Genomic DNA, 18,304 nt, shown 5'->3' with positions numbered 1-18,304 from the left:
GCTTTGCATTCCTTGTGCACCCTGTAATCTGCTGGATTTCATCAGAAATTTTGGGTAAGCAAAGAAATCATGAGCTGATACTTTTGCAGCACATGTATTTTTTTCAGTATTACCTATATTGTGGTAACACCCTAGTAACCGTTCAGGATCATGGCCTCATTGTATGGACATTAGAATTATGTGGGAAACTGTTTTTTTCCTCTCTTGATAGTTTTCAAGATTTTAAAATTTCTTCATATGCCAACTTGGGCTGAACACAAAATCTCAAAAAATGTCATACACATATCTGGAAAAAAATTCTGATCAGGCTATTCTAAATGTTTCCTTTCAATAATTTTGACACATACCATTTATATTGGCCTTTTTAAACCTCTGCTTAATATAAACTTACTCTGACTTCAAAACAAAGTCATTATAAACCAGAAAATGGAACATTTTATTTTGAAAATATAAAAAAACCAAGATATTTCAATAGTTGCTGTTTTTAAAAAACAAAATCAAGAGTTTCATGAAAAACAACCCTTTCCCACAAACAATTTCAGTTTTGAAAAAACAATATTTTCCAATGAAAACATGTTTTGTCCGAAAATTCTGACCAGCTCTCTAACAAACACTGGGAAGACAGACAGTGCATCTGTTCATGGTCTAAATCAGTAGTTCCCAACCTTTTCCATATGGGGACCCATTCTGACAATTCAGGAAGACTTGGTGACCCAAGGCAATTCGAAAATGGGGGGAGGGGAGCAGAGCTACCTGGGGAGACACTTGGAGACCCTTTTGAAATATAATGGCGACCCATATTTGGGTCCCAACTCATAGGTTGGGAATCTCTGGTCTAAATGCTCAATACCACAGAGATGGTTAATTTTACATATTGTGAATTATACTAGTGAGTTTGATGTGACACAACAAAAAATGCATAACGTTATGCCCATATGTAAGTTTTTTGCAGAACTGGGGCTTAATTTAAGACAAAAATCAACAAATGTGTCTAACAGACAACAACAAGGAAGGGGAGGTTGAGAGTAACAGTGATGGGAATGCCATATGTGGGGCAATATGTGAACCAATAGAGCAGGGGAGGGGAACCTCAGGCCTAGAGTCCTGGCTTGCCTGGATCCAGCCCCCAAGACTCAGGGGCCTGGATCCAGCCCCCAAGACACAGCACTGGGGAGCTGGTGCTCCAACCCCCCTGTTGCTCCACCACAGGGCTGGACATGCAAAATCTACTAGGCTACTCCCCCTCCTCCCAGGCTGTGATGTGCAAGGGGAATGTGGGAAGTGGCTTTCTCCTTCTCAGTCAGGGGCCACATCAGTGAAGGTGGTGGGGAGGTGGTTTGTTTTTTGCTTCTTACTTATGTGCAGCCCCCAAATGATTTTTTTCTGTGGATCAGTGGCCCCCACCCCTGAACTAGAGGTTTCCACACCATTGAAGATGGAATTTTCAAAATTGCTTTGCATTGGGCCTTATCTTGCTCCCAATGGCTTGATTTCAAAGGGAGCAGAGGTAAGATCCTCTTGAGCATCCTTTAATTATAATTTTAAATGCTTTTCCATTCCATAGCTCCTTGTGCCTCCCTTTCGCCCTCATTCCTACACATAAGCTATGTCTACACTACAGAGTTTTTTGAGGAAAACAGCCTCAGAAAAAAGTTTCTGGAAAAACTTCAATTATGTCCACACTGCAATCGCATTCTTTTGAAAGAAAATCCTGCCCCCAGAGGGTTTTTTCCTACATTCTTCCTCTTTCTATGAGGAAGACACCTTTTTCCGAAAGAGCTCTTTCGGAAACAGGCATGTGTGGACCGGGAGGAGGGAGTTCTTTTGAAAGAAGAGGAAAAAGCACAAATGACCTGATGGCTATTCCACCCATAGTAATCACAGCTGAAATGCGAGATAGCATCCACACTGAATGGACGCTATCTGTTGAAAAAGCAGACTGCTATTTTGATGTGCTTTGGCAGTGTAGCTGCTCTCCTTCGGAAGAAGTGTTTTCAGATCTCTTCTGGAAAAGCTTCTTCCGAAAGAAGCCTGCAGTCTAGCCATAGACCATAGATTGGAAAAAATACCCCTTTGGCATTTTCTCGCCGTGTATCAGCTTGGACTTTCACCATCTGAAGGATTTTATCAACTCCTCCCCTTTGATATTTTTAAATGTACACACAAAATAATGGACATTGCATTCATCTGGAGATATGCCTTTTGTGTGTTCTTATTTTAAATTTGATTGTATCACTAACTTGCCTGAACACTGAATGGATCCTGCTGAATTCAATGAAGGGCTTTTATGGGATTGCACTGGTGTAAATGAACATGGAATTTGTCCCAAATTCTACATTAAAAGAATATTGACACTAACAAAAGCACAGTAGCATAACTAAGGAAACAAACAACTAAGAGAAAATATATTCTCTCATACAAAGGGACATCAGCTTGAAATCTTTCTCAGTGCAGCCTGTTAGAGATAATTAATTTCCCCTCTTTATGGGGCTTTTTCTTTCCTTCGGAGATTTGATTCACATCTCATGGTCTTAAGAATCAAATTCACAGGTTGACTTGCACTCTTTGAAGTGCCACTGACCTGAATGTAGTTTGTGTCAGCACAGAATTTGACCCCTAATGTTTCTTTAATGTAGCATTTACTTATGACATTTGTTAGCACCTCAGTTCAATGGTAGGTTAGGACATTTCACCCCTTTGATGCAGAAGAATGTTGTTGCTAACATTCTGTGGCAACATCAGCACTGTAAATAAGATATTGGAAGAGTGGTACTCGGATTATATAGTTTGACTTCCCTCCTGCAGCAAGTACATTAAGCAGCACTGACGCTGTTAAAGTGAGATAAGCTGAGTGAAGTTTTTTAACATCATGGTAAATTAATGGAAATGTCTTCACTCTGGGCCTGATTTTCCACTGCTCTGCACCTTGTGTGACTATTTTCATCTGTGCAAAAGGATGGAAAAACATTATCCATTCAGGATACCAGGGGTTTATACCACTTTGCATTGGTGTAAATGACTAAGTAAGGTGGACAGGAGTGGAGAATCTAGCCCTGTGAACTTGACGTGTCAACACAAAGGTATTTTTGACAGATGATTTATTTGATCAAATCAGATTATAACGTCAAGCACATGATATCCCATCAATTAACATGACAACTCCTATAAATGCTAGAGATCAGTTGTCTTGTATCAATTCCCATAAAACTATAATTTCCAAAAGGTCCAACATAAAGTCTGGCACTAGTCTCTAAACAATATTTCAGAATAGAATTGTATCAAAACTATGGCTCCTTTTTTCAGTTCAATATATGAATGAAATAGAGGTGGACTAATTCATCCTGTCAATCCCTTTTGGTAGGGATGAGCAAACTTGTCTTGCTTAATTGTCACCTGTGCAGACACAGAAGTTCAACTTGAATGCTGTGGCATTTTCTTTCTGCTTAGGATGGGCTGGGGGAAATGGAGTGAAGGAGAAGAAAACATGTTCAATGAAAAATGGAGTACAGAGATCAGGCAGAGTGAACAAGTAAATGCAGAGGAATGTGAGGAAAAGATGCAAGGACTGACAACAAAATCTTATGAAGGAATAATTGTAGGGGGTCAGATTATGACCAGCCACCTCAGGGAGATGAAGAAGGGGTGTTGTAAGCAACCATCAAGCCACCTTGCACAATGTCCACAAAGGTGATCCAGTCACAATTCCTTCATGAATCCTTCTCTTCATCCTGGAACTACCCCAGAGGTGGTCTGGCCTCCACATAGGGCTATACTGAACTGGCCCTTAATGATTCAGATCCAGCCCAGTTGGTTGTTATTACCATTTGAACATTCACTGGTAACTTGTATGAAATGCATTGGTGCTCTCAGTCCTAATGCAAGGGAGTCACGTGGGCCCCAAAACATCACCCCAGTTGGCATCCTGGCTGGCAGTTTCAATCGAGAAGCAAAATAATGAACAGGCATAGTGATTGTACCAACCTCCCTTGGTCCATAAGGCGGGTACTTTCAGGCCACCGAAATGAATTGGCGAGACAAAGCAGGGATGCTTTCACAGCTGCTCCAGTTTTACAGATAAATAGAGGGCATCAGCCTCCACCACTGTCAATCTGATACCTTTCTAAAGGTCTACATCCCAACAGTGAGCTTGTATCCAAATTACTATTTGATGGGAACCAAGGCATGGCATGGCAACAAGCAATGGTATTTTAAGACATGCAGGGACCAGGGAGACATTTTAGGAGTGAAAATAAGAGGCAGCAGTAAAACTCAGGGAAAGTTCAGAGTTGTTGTTTGACAAAAGGGCAGTTTCCACTTGTGTCCTCTATGGGAAGGGCAAAGTAAAGGACTCTTGTGAGCTGGAGACAGTTAATAACTGTGCAGTGTAATAAATCATTTGCTAATTATTCATCTTGTCCATCTGTTAAGGGGGAAAGGATGGACAAGAATTCTTCAGCATCAAAACATGTTGCCAAGTTCAGGGAACAGTCAGGATCCCAGCAAACTTCTTTTTAAAATAGAATGGAAACAAAGAATTGAGGAAGTGAGTTTCTAATTTTAGATCATGTTTTCTGCCTCCAGTTCTTTCCTGAGACCACCCGCTACCTCAGAAATAGCACAAGAAATGGTCACTTACACCATTTCTAACCTCAGGAACCAGAGGCAGTTTTTTTCAGAGCCTGTTTGTGGTGCTAGTTCGTCCGGGAGTTGCTTCCCAGCTGCTCACTTGCTTTGGCACTACGGCAGCCTCCCATGCCTGAACATGACCGCATGAGTAGGAGCCATTTTAAGCAGATTCCAATTTGCAATACGTAGTAAGCAATGAATGCCCAACAGCAGCAGTCTCTCCCCCTCCCCCTTCCCCCCATAGCCCCAACATTGTTTTGCATTTATCAACAGTGCTAGTTCTGTGTAACAGCTGAGGCACTATGCAGGGTTCCAATCTAACATGGCAGCTATTAGCAAAAAGGGTCTTCAGTCGCCATTAATTTAGATGCCCTTTACAGTTCTTGCATGTCACTGACTTCCTTGAAGTTATCTTGCTCAGGGGTAAATCAGGAACAAGAATCAGGTCCAAAGATTACAGGTTGCAGCCAGTGTTTCTGGTCAAGCTCTGTTGATTCAGGACCCACGAGAGATGAAGGAAAAAATAGCTTAATGACACCTTTGCATGCTCCCAGACCCTAAGGTTGCTAGGGGCTGCTCTGGCCTTGTGGGCTCATCTAAGTTCTGGCAGCTGCTACTGCCTCCTAAGATGGATTGCTGAGGTGCAGTGCACTGTGGCCAGGTTCATTTCTCCCCTGATACATCTGTTCACTGGAAAAGGGCAGCATAGTGCCAGTTGGCGGTCCCCACAAGCAAGGACTAGAATAGTACAAGTTTGCAAGATAAATTAATTTGGACAGGCAATCACTTGAAGGAATATTTTTATTCACAGCACAACAGGCCGGCTGTATTCGGTCTTTGGGTTTTCGCTTTCCTCAGAAGCATCCAGGATTGACAGCACCTGGAGACAGGACCCTGGGCAGGCTGGTGTGGTGTTCTGAGGTGCTGAGTTAGAGGCCTGGCTAGTATATCTTGCTCATGGGCTGTGGATCCCAGTGATCACCAGATGTAGGATTGGAAAGGAATTGTTTTGCCTGTCAGATTTTCAGGGACCTTGGGTTTTGTTTTGCCTGTCAGATTTTCAGGGTCCTTTTTTTTCTTCACCTTTGTGGCATGAAACATGGCTTCCCTGCTAGTTTCATTTGAGTATATCCTATCTACTCCCTTCTCTGCCCTTGCAGTGGGCATGGACACTGGTGACCTCTCAGTGTGGCACAAAACTTTTTAATCTGAGGACTAAACTGCTTTAGTCTAATCCCAGGAATTGGGTTCAACACAGGGGTAACAGGATTAAATGTAAAGGTCTGTATAGACAGGAAGCTAGATGCGCCCTTCTAGCTTTCACCTCTTTCACCTCTATATCCTCTCATCTAATTAAGACTCAAATCTGCCACCATTTCATACAGGGTATTGACAGCAGTGGGAGCTCTAAAGGGGATCTCATCAGCTGGATCAAAAACCTTTCAAAAGCCCAGCCTGTTGTTCAGTTATCATAGAGGTGGATGTGAAGAGTGAAACAAGATTTTTGTTAGTCTGTGAATAAATGATTTTATTTTACCCATGAAGAATTCTGCCCATTAGGAGGTAGACATCTTAATACTTTGGAGGATCTGGGCCTATACGTATGTACAGCACCTACCAGAATTGGGCCTTTATCTAAGAGGTGGCATTTAGGTATCACAATAATATAAATCATCGTCCTGTTGAAAATTATACTGTTATGCATGTCCTCTGAGTAACTGTAACTAAATATTGCACATACTAGCAGCATATTCCCTCCTGTACAAAGACAGTACCATGCAGTGATAGTTCAGCTGGCACGGCATCAAGAATGCAAGAGACCCCGGGAGAGAGTTTTCAGTTCCCCAAATCATTGCTGTAGATGCATCTGCTTTCTGCCTAATATTTGAATGCTGATTGATTTCAATAACTTGTTTGCTGGAAGTGTACGGATTCTTAGCGCCACATTGTACCCTGTGGGCTTACAATGTTGAGAGTGATTTGGGGTGCTTTGTTTGTTCCTTACCAAACTGATATATTTCAGAGGGACTAATTTGTAGAAAGCAGCTCCTCTGTAATGTGTAAAAAGCAAGCCTCTTAAAATTGTCCCAAGCTGGGCCCTCTAAACCTATACTACCTAAAATCGCTAGGCACTTCAGAGAATACATTATTTATCCCTAGTATTGTAGTACAGTCTTGATGCTTCACTTATGATTGGCTCCCATTGTCATAGCCACTAAACAAACACACACAAAGTGACAGTCCCTGCTTCAAAATCCTTGCTCAAAGATACTTACTACTGACGTCAAGAAAAACTGCATGTGTACGTTGGCACTTCTAAAGGAAATCCTTGATCACTTTGTATATGGAGATGGAGTTTCTTACGTTCAGAGTTGAAATATAAAGAGGACAGCTAAATTTACAGGCTTTATAAGCACGAAGTCTCACCCACACAGCAAGCACTCACTCTTGGAATAGAGTGGCTGGTTTATCTGACTATTTCTCCCCCTCTTTAACTTCAGATCTGCGTGACTTCTGAAAAGGAACACAATGGCTTTATCAAAGTTTACTGCGGGAAGAAGAAAGGCTTTGTCCCCCTAGATGTCTTAGAAATCATCTGATTTCAATAATGCACTCGCTGCAGTAGGAAAGCTTTGCTGGCAATGCCTGTCTGCCTCATCTCACACTGTGTCAACCCAGCTGGGCTGTCTTGCAGATGATCAGGGACTAGTGAGATGACCGCAGCACCAAAAAAAGACACTTAGACTGTTACAGCAACAAGAAATAAAAAGATAAGAGGATTGATTAAAAGAATATATATCAGGAATCCTCCAGGGGGAAAGGGACCAAAGAAAGTAAAAGGAATAAGGTAAGAAAAGTCTGGATTCACTCATTTCCAGCACAAGTTGGCTATTAATTACCCCGCTGGAGACAGACAGACAGACAGACAGGCAGCTGTTCTGAAGGACTAACCTCACACCCTGCTCATGTGTCTTAAAAAAAAACTGTTGGAATGTGTTTTTGTTTGAAGTGTTATTGGGGGAGGGGGGGAAAGGTTCAAGCTGTCCTTGTAGTACAGTCTGATCTTGTAGTAAAAGTGTGACTATGATTCTAGAGTTTTGTCCACCGTATTAGCCAATCAGCATAGCGTTTAATCCTGATGTCAAGTCTCATAACAAAGCAGTTTGGAGGCACTGTGTAAATGTCAGTCTGAGAAGTGCACCGTTGTATTGACGTCAACGGCTTTCTCTTTATGCTGAAGAGCGGCCAACTTCTACATCCCCTTGCTTTGTCTGTATACAAACAAAACTCTTGGCACATGTTGGATGTAACAGCTGCTCTGGTAGCTGACACACTTAGAGTCCCTCCTGTTCAGAAGGCCAGGCTAGAAGTATTCCTGTGTGATCCTTGCTCCTTTATCTGGTGGCAGAATAAGTATCAGAAGTACAGAGCTGAGTGAGAGCTCCATGATTGAAAACTTTTCTATTTTTCCATGGATACTAAGTTGAAAGAGATTTTGTACATTGATCCTGTTGATAAGTAGTAGAGGATCAATCAAGCCTCTCCAGAGTAAAACACTAGAAAAGAACTTAAGGAATTGATGGTGAAGTCAGGAATCCTCCCATTCCAAAATCAGAGAGAGAGAGAAAGGAACTAGGCTATCATTTAATTATATTAACACAAAGTCTCTTGCTTCAGTCACTAGATGGGAGTATTTAAGAAATTAGTGTAAAGATAAATTCTGCCTTCACACACACACATGCAAACGTTACTAATGACAGTGAGGCTGAAAGAGGCGTCTGTTAAGGCAATATTTGGCCTAGTGTCTGCAGTCTGCTTCATGTAGGTCCCAGTCTTGTAATCTGTTCTGTGCCTATGACCCCTGAACACATGCAGAGTTCCTTTATCTTCAACGGTCTCTGGGTAGGCATCAGAGTCTGCCAGTGCAAATCAGACTGCAGCATCAGGACCTTGGTCTATAGGTCTCATAATAACTGTCACTTAATAATGCTACCCCATATTATTACCAGGAGTGCTAGAAAAATGTTTACAGTGTGAGTGCTGAGAGCCCTTGAACGAAATGCCAAACCCTGTATATAATGAATAGTCTACTATAGCAGCACCTTAAAGACTAACAAAATATGTAGATGGTATCATGAGCTTTCATGGGTACAACCCACTTCTTCAGACAAATGGAGTTATTAAAAATCCAGATCCAAAAATAAATAGGAGATGGGAAGGGGAAAGGAAGGGGGGGAAATAGTGAATGAGAGTGTTCAAGTTACAAGAAGCTGATAGAGGAGTGCAAATTGTTCTAAAGTACCTATTGTTTAGTTGGTTAAATCATTAGGATGTGGAAAGTAGTGTGCTAGCCAGGTAATGTAGTGTGCTACCTTTTTGATGGCTCCCAAACTTGTAAATGAAGCTAAATTCAAAATGGAATCCACTTTAAGCCAGGGGATATGACAGCACCCCCAGCATCCCAAGTTCCAGCACCTATGGTTACTACTATGGTTGCATCTGAAGAAGTGGGTCTTTGCCCATGAAAGCTTATGCTCCTATACTTCAGTTAGTCTATAAGGTGCCACAGGACTCCTCGCCGCTTTTGCAGATTCAGACTAACACGGCTACCCCTCTGATACTAGAGATAGACCCAAATCAAAATCCTAAATCCACACAAAGGGGAAGTGTCAGTTCTGCATCTGAACTTCACATGTGTCCACACTCTCTAAAATGGGCTGAACCATACACTCCCACAATCAAACACTACAGAATTGTGAGTCTGTATCTCTGGATCCTGGTCCTGCAATCAGATTGGCCTAGATGAACAGTCCATATAGAGCCTTCCTAAGGACAGCAGGGACTCATTCAGCCTCCAAGGTCCAACCTCTGATCTGCAAGATCAGAGCCATATATCATAGCTCTCTTCTGCCTCTCATTATTGTGGTAGTGTCAGCTGCTGAATCTGTTTTTTTCATAGCTGATGTAAGCTAAACAAATCATATCATGGTTTTACCTAAGCCATGTTCATTTCAGATATTGTTCTGTGGGGAAGATATAGAAATGTCCTTTTTCAGTATGAACAATGGACTACTTTCACTCATCTTATTTTCCAATGTAATCAAAAAACTTCAGGAAGGGGGCAGGATTGAAGATGCTGATATGGCTTAGAGACCAAGATGAAAAACAGCTGAAATGTTACTATTCCATCCTGCTTTATAACACTATTTTATTTGATATTTACCAAATTTTTAAAAATCTCAATGCCTGTTACAACTGAAATTATTGCTTACTTTGGTCTAGCCTGTTACGCATAGACTAGGGAAATCTGTTTAATCTATACATATGTGCTCTTGTTTACATGATTGCATCATACTGTGATTCCCTCCTATGTCACTCTCCTCCTATTTTAATTTTTCCCTAAAAAATGCATCATACTATTCATAGAATAATATGAACATTAACTACAATTCACAATGGCCTTTAAGCAATGTCTGTTGATTTCTTTTGATACAAAGCAATAAATAATAAAGTGACTGAAAAGCCCCTATGTGGATTACATCATGGTGGATCAAGCATTGCTTTCTAAATAAAAGCTTTCATGGTTATTCTTACTTTTTCCTTTTCTGTCATTGTTTGATGTATATTTTGTCCCTGATTCAGCAAGTTGTTTATGCATGCACAGTGCTTTAAGCAAAAAAGCAGCCAATGGATCATATGCTTAAAGCCAAAAACTTCCTTATAACTTTACTCATCAATTTTGGATGCCTTACTCTGATTCCAGACTAGCATTCCATAGGGATTTTTTCTACTATGTGCAGTTAACCATAGATATTTGCATTAATAAACAGGATGGGACAGATGCAGTGATGGACTGAACTTTATCTAACACTCGCTGATATTGAATCTTAGGCAATAAGAGTTGTTCACATCTAATATTATATTTTGCTTAATAAAAAACATGCAATGGCTGTCTGGAAGTAGAATGAAAAACATGTGTTCCACCCTCTTCATTGCACTGGGGCTGCATCTAGACTGGCAAGTTTTTCCGCAAAAGCAGCTGCCAGCTATCTACACTGGCCACTTGAATTTCCGCAAGAACACTGACGATCTCATGTAAGATTGTCAGTGTTATTGCAAAAATACTATGCTGCTCCCGTTCGGGCAAAAGCCCTCTTGCGCAAATGCTTTTGCGCAAGAGGGCCAGTGTAGACAACGCGGTATTGTTTTGCTCAAAAAAGCCTAGATCGCGAAAATGGCGATCGGGGCTTTCTGGCGCAAAACCACGTCTAGATTGGCACGGACGCTTTTCCGCAAAAAGTGCTTTTGCAGAAAAGCGTCCGTGCCAATCTAGACGCTCTTTTCCGCAAATGCTTTTCATGTAAAAACTTTTCCGTTAAAAGCATTTGCGGAAAATCATGCCAGTCTAGACGTAGCCTGGGTGTTTTACCACTACAGTGACATTATTGGTGCACTTATTGCAGGCATCGACAACAGGAGCTGTTCAGGATTTCATCAGTAGTCACTGAAAAGACTAATCAAAGTTACTGCTCTTTCAGACTTCTGTTTTACAACCCACACCAGTGTGCCCTCCAAACTGAGTGCGTGGGCAGCCACCCACGACAAATTCAATGCCGCCCAGCTGATTAGCAGAGTGTCCACAGCCAGAAACAGCTCACAGCATGCATTTCTATTGATGGTGCACATCCACAATGTACATAACAAAATGTATTCTGCACATGAATAGAAAAAAAATTAGAGGGAACATTGGCCCCACACCAATCACACCTATGTCTGACTATAGCAGGATTTCTTACAACACTTTTTGAAGCAGCTGGTCCTGGCCATTATCAGACACAGAATACCAGACTGGCTGGACCACAGGTTTGACACACTGTGGTTCTTCTCTATATACTTATTCACACATGCAAGCAGAAAGACGTATGATTTTCCACATCCACCGCATGCTTAAATAAGTGTCTCATACAATTGTGAAAGACTGAAAAATATTAAAATACAGTCAGTTCTCACGTGATCTGGAATAGCTGGTGGGATGAAAGATATTACCGTGTATATTAGCCTAACTTCCACTAATTTATTCATAGTCATCAACCAACCAAACCAGTTCATTTTATACGTTTCATGTGCAGTCACAAATCACCATAAAGGGGTGTGCAATAAGTTTTATGGCACACATGGTGCCTGGATCTTAAACATGTTCTATTGGGACTATAGGTCAACAAATTCCTCGTATTTAATTTTTTTCCATGGCAGAAAATAAGATCATCTAAGTTATGAGGTATGCAGGAGCTATTTTTAAAGCCGTTATTTATATCGAAATTGGTAATGTGCTTGGGGAACAAGTCTTTGGCAGACTCTGCTCACAAGAGGCCCAGAGCTAGAATAGCAGGGTTATAACAAGTCAGCATGCAATTTAATGTGCTTTATACTATTAGGTCCTTATATTCACAAGCATCAAATGGATGGCAAGCCCACAGCCCCTTTTTCACCATCCTTATTGGTTGTCTTTCTTTTTTTAGTGTGTTTTGCAGCTAGATATGCTGTTAAGTGGCACCCTGAGATGGCAAGATAAATAGAGAGCAGGCACTATCTACATTAGACAAAGTGTGTAGCACGCAAATGTACATCTACACTGTGAACACACAATACTGTAGGCATATTCATAACAAAACATTCTCCATTTCCAAAATGCACGGCCCTAGTGAAGGACAATTAGCTTATTTTATCCTATAAAAATTGCTGTACCATGACCCTAGAACCACATTCAGATTGAGCTGCGTCAATGGGGCCATGGGCGGCGAGTTATACGGGCTTGTGGTGCCCATGCTCCAGCAATATCCAGAGCCGGAGGCTCTGCTCCAGCAATATTTGGAGCTGGGTCTCTCCAGCCCTGCTTGGAGCGGGCCCCGGCCCCCCTCCCACGCGTCCTCCCACACCGGCCCTAGAGCGTCTCTCCCCCGTACCGGCCCTGCTGTACACAACTTTCACTCAGCTCCCCCTTGCCGGCTACTTCTGCCATGCGTGGCATGCTCAAACGGCATGCTCAAGCAGTTGGGTGGGGAGATGCTGGGCATGACATGATGTGACGGCCTGCGAATTTAAAACTGCTCGCAGCTGAGTTGCGGGTTCGGAGTTCGGGGACTTCTAGGGCGGAGCCCAGACTCCGGCCCCACAAAGTAGAAGGCAGAAGGTAGGGGAGGGAGAGGGGAAGTGAGAAAACTAGGGGAAGGGCTGGGAGAGGAAGGGGCTTGTGTGGAGGGGGAGGGGACGGAGAAAACTAGGGGAAGGGCTGGGAGAGGAAGAGGCATGTACGGAGGGGGAGAGGAGAGGGGGAAGAAAGGGAAAGGCATCAAAGGGACATGGTAGAGGAGAGACAAATGCCAAGGGGCCAAGTGCAGACAATGAGGAAAAGGGCAGGAGGGGAGGTGTCAGTGGGAGAGGGGCAGGGTGATGCAGGGAGGGGAGAGGGTAAGGGCATTGGAGGCTGGAGGGGGCAGTGCTGGGAGAAGGCTTGAAAGAAGGGGTGGACATGAGGAAGGCAGGGATGGAGCAAATCATGTGTGAGGGCACAGAGGAGCTTGAGGGGAATGGGGGCGGAGGGTGGTGAGGGGGTGGGCATCAGGGAAAAGGAGGGCAAAGGAGGCAAGGGCAGTGAGGGAAGGGAGAGGTACTAGGAGGGTGCAGGTGTAAGGGAAGGTGCAGGTGCCAGGGGATTCTGGGGGTAAAGCAGAAGGGTAGACACCTGCAGGGGAGGGACTAGCACCAGAGGAGAGAGGCAGGGCAGGTTTGTAGAGGGAGGTGTTAGAAGAGGGAATGAGGAGGGGTAGGTCACGTGATCAGAGTGGGGCTACTGGAGGAGTGGACACAAGGGGGAGAGAAGGGCTGGTGGAGGGGGGCAAGTTGTAGGAGGGCTGAGGGCAGTGAGAAGGGCAGGAGTCAGGACAGCAGAGGAGGGTGAGGAGTTGGGGGGCAGCAGGCACCAGGGGAGCTGATGGAACAAGGGGAGGAGACATGGCAGCAGAGAGAAAAGGTAAAGGTTTAAAAATATTTATTAATAACTTGGGTGCCACAGTGGCACATCCAAACAAGCCACATGAACTCAGTACTGGTGCACAACACAAAATTCATTCTGCTCACGGGAGGAAACTCTTAGGCTATGTTTACACTGGCGGCTTCTTGCTCAAGAACATCTTGCGCAAGGGTTCTTGTGCAAGAAGTCTTGCGCAAGAGCACGTCCACACTGCCATGTGCGAGCTGTGCTTTTGCACGAGAGCGTCCATGGCAGTGTGGACGCTCTGTTGCCCAAGAAAGCTCCAATGGCCATTTTAGCCATAGGGGTTTCTTGCGCAAGAAATCCCTGCCGAGCATCCACACTGCCCTCTCGTGCAAGAGAGCTTACACCTGTTAGAAAAGAGCACAGCTCTTGCACAAGACGCCCTGCCCTCGCTTACCTTGCCACGTTGTAAATTTCCTTGCTCAAGAGCAGGCGGGCAGTGTGGATGCTCTGTGGGTTCTTGTGCAAGAATGGCTGTACTTGCGCAAGAAGCCATGAGTGAAGACATAGCCTTAGAGGGAACACTTCCCCCCGCCTCTCTGCCCCTGAGTTAATGTCACACACATTGCGTTAATGCAACTGCAGGATAGCTGCATGAGGGGGGTTTGGTGGGGGCCAAACTAATCCCTGTTGGTAGGAGGATGGTGGGAAAAGCCCTTCTAGAGGGGTGACAGGACACCTTTTACTTCTGGTCATGTGTCCAACTTGCCCTGAGCGTGTTACCTCCAGAGGCGTGGCTAATGGGGGAGCATGGCTAACGGGGACCATGGGGTGTGGCTAATGGGGCACCACCAAAAATTATACAAAACTGCCGCCCATGAATGGGGCTAGGAGGCTTAAAAAGAAAAGTGTCCAATACGCCAATGCTATGGCAACAGCACAATCTGAACAATCTACATACACGAGCTAGCAACAGACCACTGGTCTTTTAATTAAGTATCCTGCCAGGCCACTGATAGCTGATGAGCAAAGGAAAGGGACAAATAATAAGCAAAGGTTATTTTAGCATTGAAACAAGCCACAATCAAAGGGTCATAAAGACTGTAGAGCACGTGTGTGTGTGTGTGTGTGTGTGTGTGTGTGTGTGTGTGTGTGTGTGTGCGCGCGCCCGCACAAGTAATCAATCCATTGTCAACATAAAATTAAACAAGGCCCCAAAATTCTCCCACGTAACACTGTTGATGAAGTGACACACCCCCTCGCACAGTGTGTTAATGTACACCCCTCCCCCCAGATGTAGCAACAAGTCTTTGGAGCTCACACTTCCCCTAGTCACGCCCCATCATGGTAGTAATTTCCCACCCACTCACTGCTATGTTGGTGTGCTGAAGCCAGCGCAGTGCTGTGCTTTAGGCCGGACAGGCAGTGCATATTGCTGGATTGCTCCCTCAAATCCTGTCCACCTTGACCCCCCCAGCTGCTGTGAAGGCATGGCCGTTCTGCTGCTGAGGTCTGCATCTGTTGGAGAAAGAGCTAGATTTGTGACCTCCCTCCCCCGCCAGTGAAGAACAGTCAAATGGATGACACTAAAAATGACAAGAGACTTCTCTACAATGTCACAGTCTGTCCCACTTAATGAGGCAACACAGAGCCATATGCCAAAAGCGCCAGTTCTTGTGTCTCTGCCATGGTCAGTTTTTAACTTGTCATGATTAATATTAAACATTGGGACCTGCCCTGACTCACCATTAGCTCACCAGTCCTTCGTGTTTTGGTTGCATTGGTTCGCACACCTCTCCCTTGGTGGCTCTTTCTTGCACTTACATAAGCCTGCCTCAGCCTTGGCCCTAATCCAAACCGATCTTCAACTTCACTGAAGCATAGATTTTGCATGCCTTTCCCAAAGTTGCTTCTGGTCAGAAAGCTGAGTAAGAGCATGGGGGAGGGGAGTGGATCTGAGAAGTGGGGGAGGGCCAGGCATCAAAATTGCAAAAAATGTCTGAGCAAAAAGATATGATGATTCGTTACACTTTGGAAACAGACCACCTTTCCCAGCCTGAGCATTCTTCTTGCCACTTTGCCAGGGGCTATGCTCATTGTGGATAGTAGCTAGGTCACTGCAAGGAATTCCTCTTTATAGGGGGAGGGGAGGTTCAGCTCATGATGTTGCAGCTCCTTTGGCAATTTCTGGGTCACTTGGAATGTCCCCAGTGAAGGTCCCTGAGAATGTTCTTTGCCCTACTCTTGCAGCACAATGCAAGATGACAAGAAATACCCAGCTGGGTGGTGCCTCAAGAGATTGCAGTGTGAAGTGACTAAACTCCAGCACAACAGCGATGAGCATCCGTCAATGCTCATGTTCACATAGGCAGTCCTGGAGACCGGGGGCGGGGGGGGGAGGAAGGTATGATGCCACATACTAGCATTCACTGCTTTACAGTCGTTGGGAAGCCTTGCATGGGAGGTGGTGTGTTTGGTTTTTAATCTCATCGTATGATAAGGTTAATCAGCCCTGACTGGACCACATGGAGACCAAGGAAGTAGAATTCTTTGACCTGAATGGCTGGTGTGCAAAATTAGATATGAGCAGGCTGTTATTTACATATACAGTCATTATATGACACCCCTTGATGCTTCCAACAGCCATATGGTATGTCATTTTGTACAGGGGTGGGGGAGGCTAAGGTGACACTAAAAAGAGAAATATTACACATAGAATAGATCTTATAACAGCTACCCAAACTACTGTCATGCTAACTGGACTAGCCACTTACGCCTCATACCTGCCAGGTGCTGAGCGCCAGTTGCAGCTGATAGAATCACAGAATTATAGAACCAAAAATGCCCTCACAAGGACACGTAGTCCAGTCTATGGCACTCATGACAGGACTAAGTATTATCTAGGCCATGCCTGACCCTTACCACATAAGACTGCACATCACTAGCTGACGATGAGTACTGCAGGTGGTTTGCCTCAGTTTCTCCTACTGTTTTCACCCACTCCAATGATCTCTGGTGTTCAGCCCTCCAGCTGGGTAACCATAAAAATTCATTCCCTAGTGGAGACCAGAATTTCAGTCCAAATCACACACTATAAAGGAGACCTTGTCCCTGCAGGGCTTATTTGTCCATGTGCTCGCTGGATTTCTCTCTCCATTCCCCTTCGGTCTTGTCAGGTGACATATTCTCTGCTGTGGCCTGGCTTATGACCATCAGCAGGTCCATTCAAGTAGCAGGCCTGCTGACAGCAATTCCTGGCCCCAGGGCAAAACAGTCCAAAGGCTGTCATGCATACACATGCAGGCATGGCCCATCTGACATTTGGGCGATACTGCACCTGTGCTGGCTGATGCCCATTGATTTGCCAGCTGCACAGCTGGATGTGCTCATCTGACACACCCAGAGCATTCACGTGCCCACTCAGTAGGGTTTCCAACCGTCTAATCGCACAAACCAAAGACCTTTGCCCTACCCCTTGCCGCATCCCCCCGGGGCCATGACCCTGTCCCACTCCTTAATAGGTAGCAGGTTTAAGACAAACAAAAGGAAGTTTTTCTTCATGCAGTGCACGGTCAACCTGTTGAGCTCCTTGCCAGAAGATGTTGTGAAGACCAGGACTTAGCCATTAATGGACCTAACCTCCGTGAATGTATCTAGTTTATCTATTAGCCAGATTGAATAGGAATGGTGTCCCTAGCCTCTGTTTGTCAGGGGCTGGAAATAGGTGACAGGGGAGGGATCACTTGATGATTACCTGTTCTGTTCACTCCCTCTGGGGCATTTGGATTTGGCCACTGTTGGCAGACAGGCTACTGAGCTAGATGGACCTTTGGTCTGACCCAGTACGGCCGTTCTTATGTTCTCCTCCAAGCCCCCATCTCCTCTTATTCCATCCCTCCTCCCTGCATCACTTGCTCTGCCCCTCACTTTCACCAGGATGGGGCAGAGGTGGGGTATAGGAAGAAGTGCAAGGCGCAAGCTCTGGGAAGAGGTGTGGGGTGCTGGGCTGGGACAAGAGGTTGGGTGTAGGAGGTGGTGAGAGCTGTGGACTCTACGAGGGAATTTAGGTGCAAGCTTTAGGCTAAGCCATGGTATTGGGATAAAGGAGAGAGTGAGGGGATGGTGCTTACCTCAGGCAGCTCCCAAAAGCAACCAGCACACCCCTCTGACAGTGGCTCCTAGGCAGGTGGCCTGACGGCCTCCATGCACTGCTGCTCACAGGCACAATGGGAGCTGCAGAATAGGTGCTCAGGGCAGGGTCAGTACACTGAGATCTTCCAACCAGGGGCACGGGGACAGTGCCAGCTGCTTCTGGCAGCAGCATGGAATGAGGGCAGGAAACTTCCTTTAGCCCCACTGCACTGCCACCAAGTGTCCTGGGCAATTGCCCCACCCCGTTCCCATTAGCAGGCCTGTCAGGTCCTATCCTTCCCTTCCAGGGAGGCTTGATCAGGCAACAGACCTACAGTCTCTGGATTCCCTCCCAGTTTCTCTCTCCACATTGCTATTCCTTCTGACCACCACAGGGGAATCAGGCAGGGCCGAGTAGGCTCACAGTAGTACCTTAACCCTGCCCAGGTCTGTACCGGGTTCACAAAGCCTATCACACTGAAGTACAAATGATAAACAATAATAAATGGCATAGTTGCCCGAGCACCATCTAAAAATCCATCTCCCTTCTGC

At 44.9% G+C, this 18,304-nt stretch overlaps 1 protein-coding gene across 1 annotated transcript in view; it reads left to right on the top strand.

Moving 5' to 3' along the window:
* STAC (SH3 and cysteine rich domain) overlaps positions 1–10,240 on the top strand; it is a 118,650-nt gene extending 108,410 nt beyond the window's left edge. The window contains exon 11 of the mRNA XM_006124009.5: positions 7,128–10,240. Within this exon, the coding sequence (XP_006124071.2) occupies positions 7,128–7,226 (99 nt within the window). The 3' untranslated portion in view covers positions 7,227–10,240. The remainder of the gene's footprint in view (positions 1–7,127) is intronic.
* The last annotated feature ends 8,064 nt before the right edge of the window (positions 10,241–18,304 follow it).

The sequence above is a fragment of the Pelodiscus sinensis genome, chromosome 2 (genome assembly GCF_052426305.1).
Source record: "Pelodiscus sinensis isolate ZL-2025 chromosome 2, ASM5242630v1, whole genome shotgun sequence".
Lineage (NCBI taxonomy): Eukaryota > Metazoa > Chordata > Testudines > Trionychidae > Pelodiscus > Pelodiscus sinensis.
This window is presented reverse-complemented; position numbering and strand designations above follow the sequence as displayed.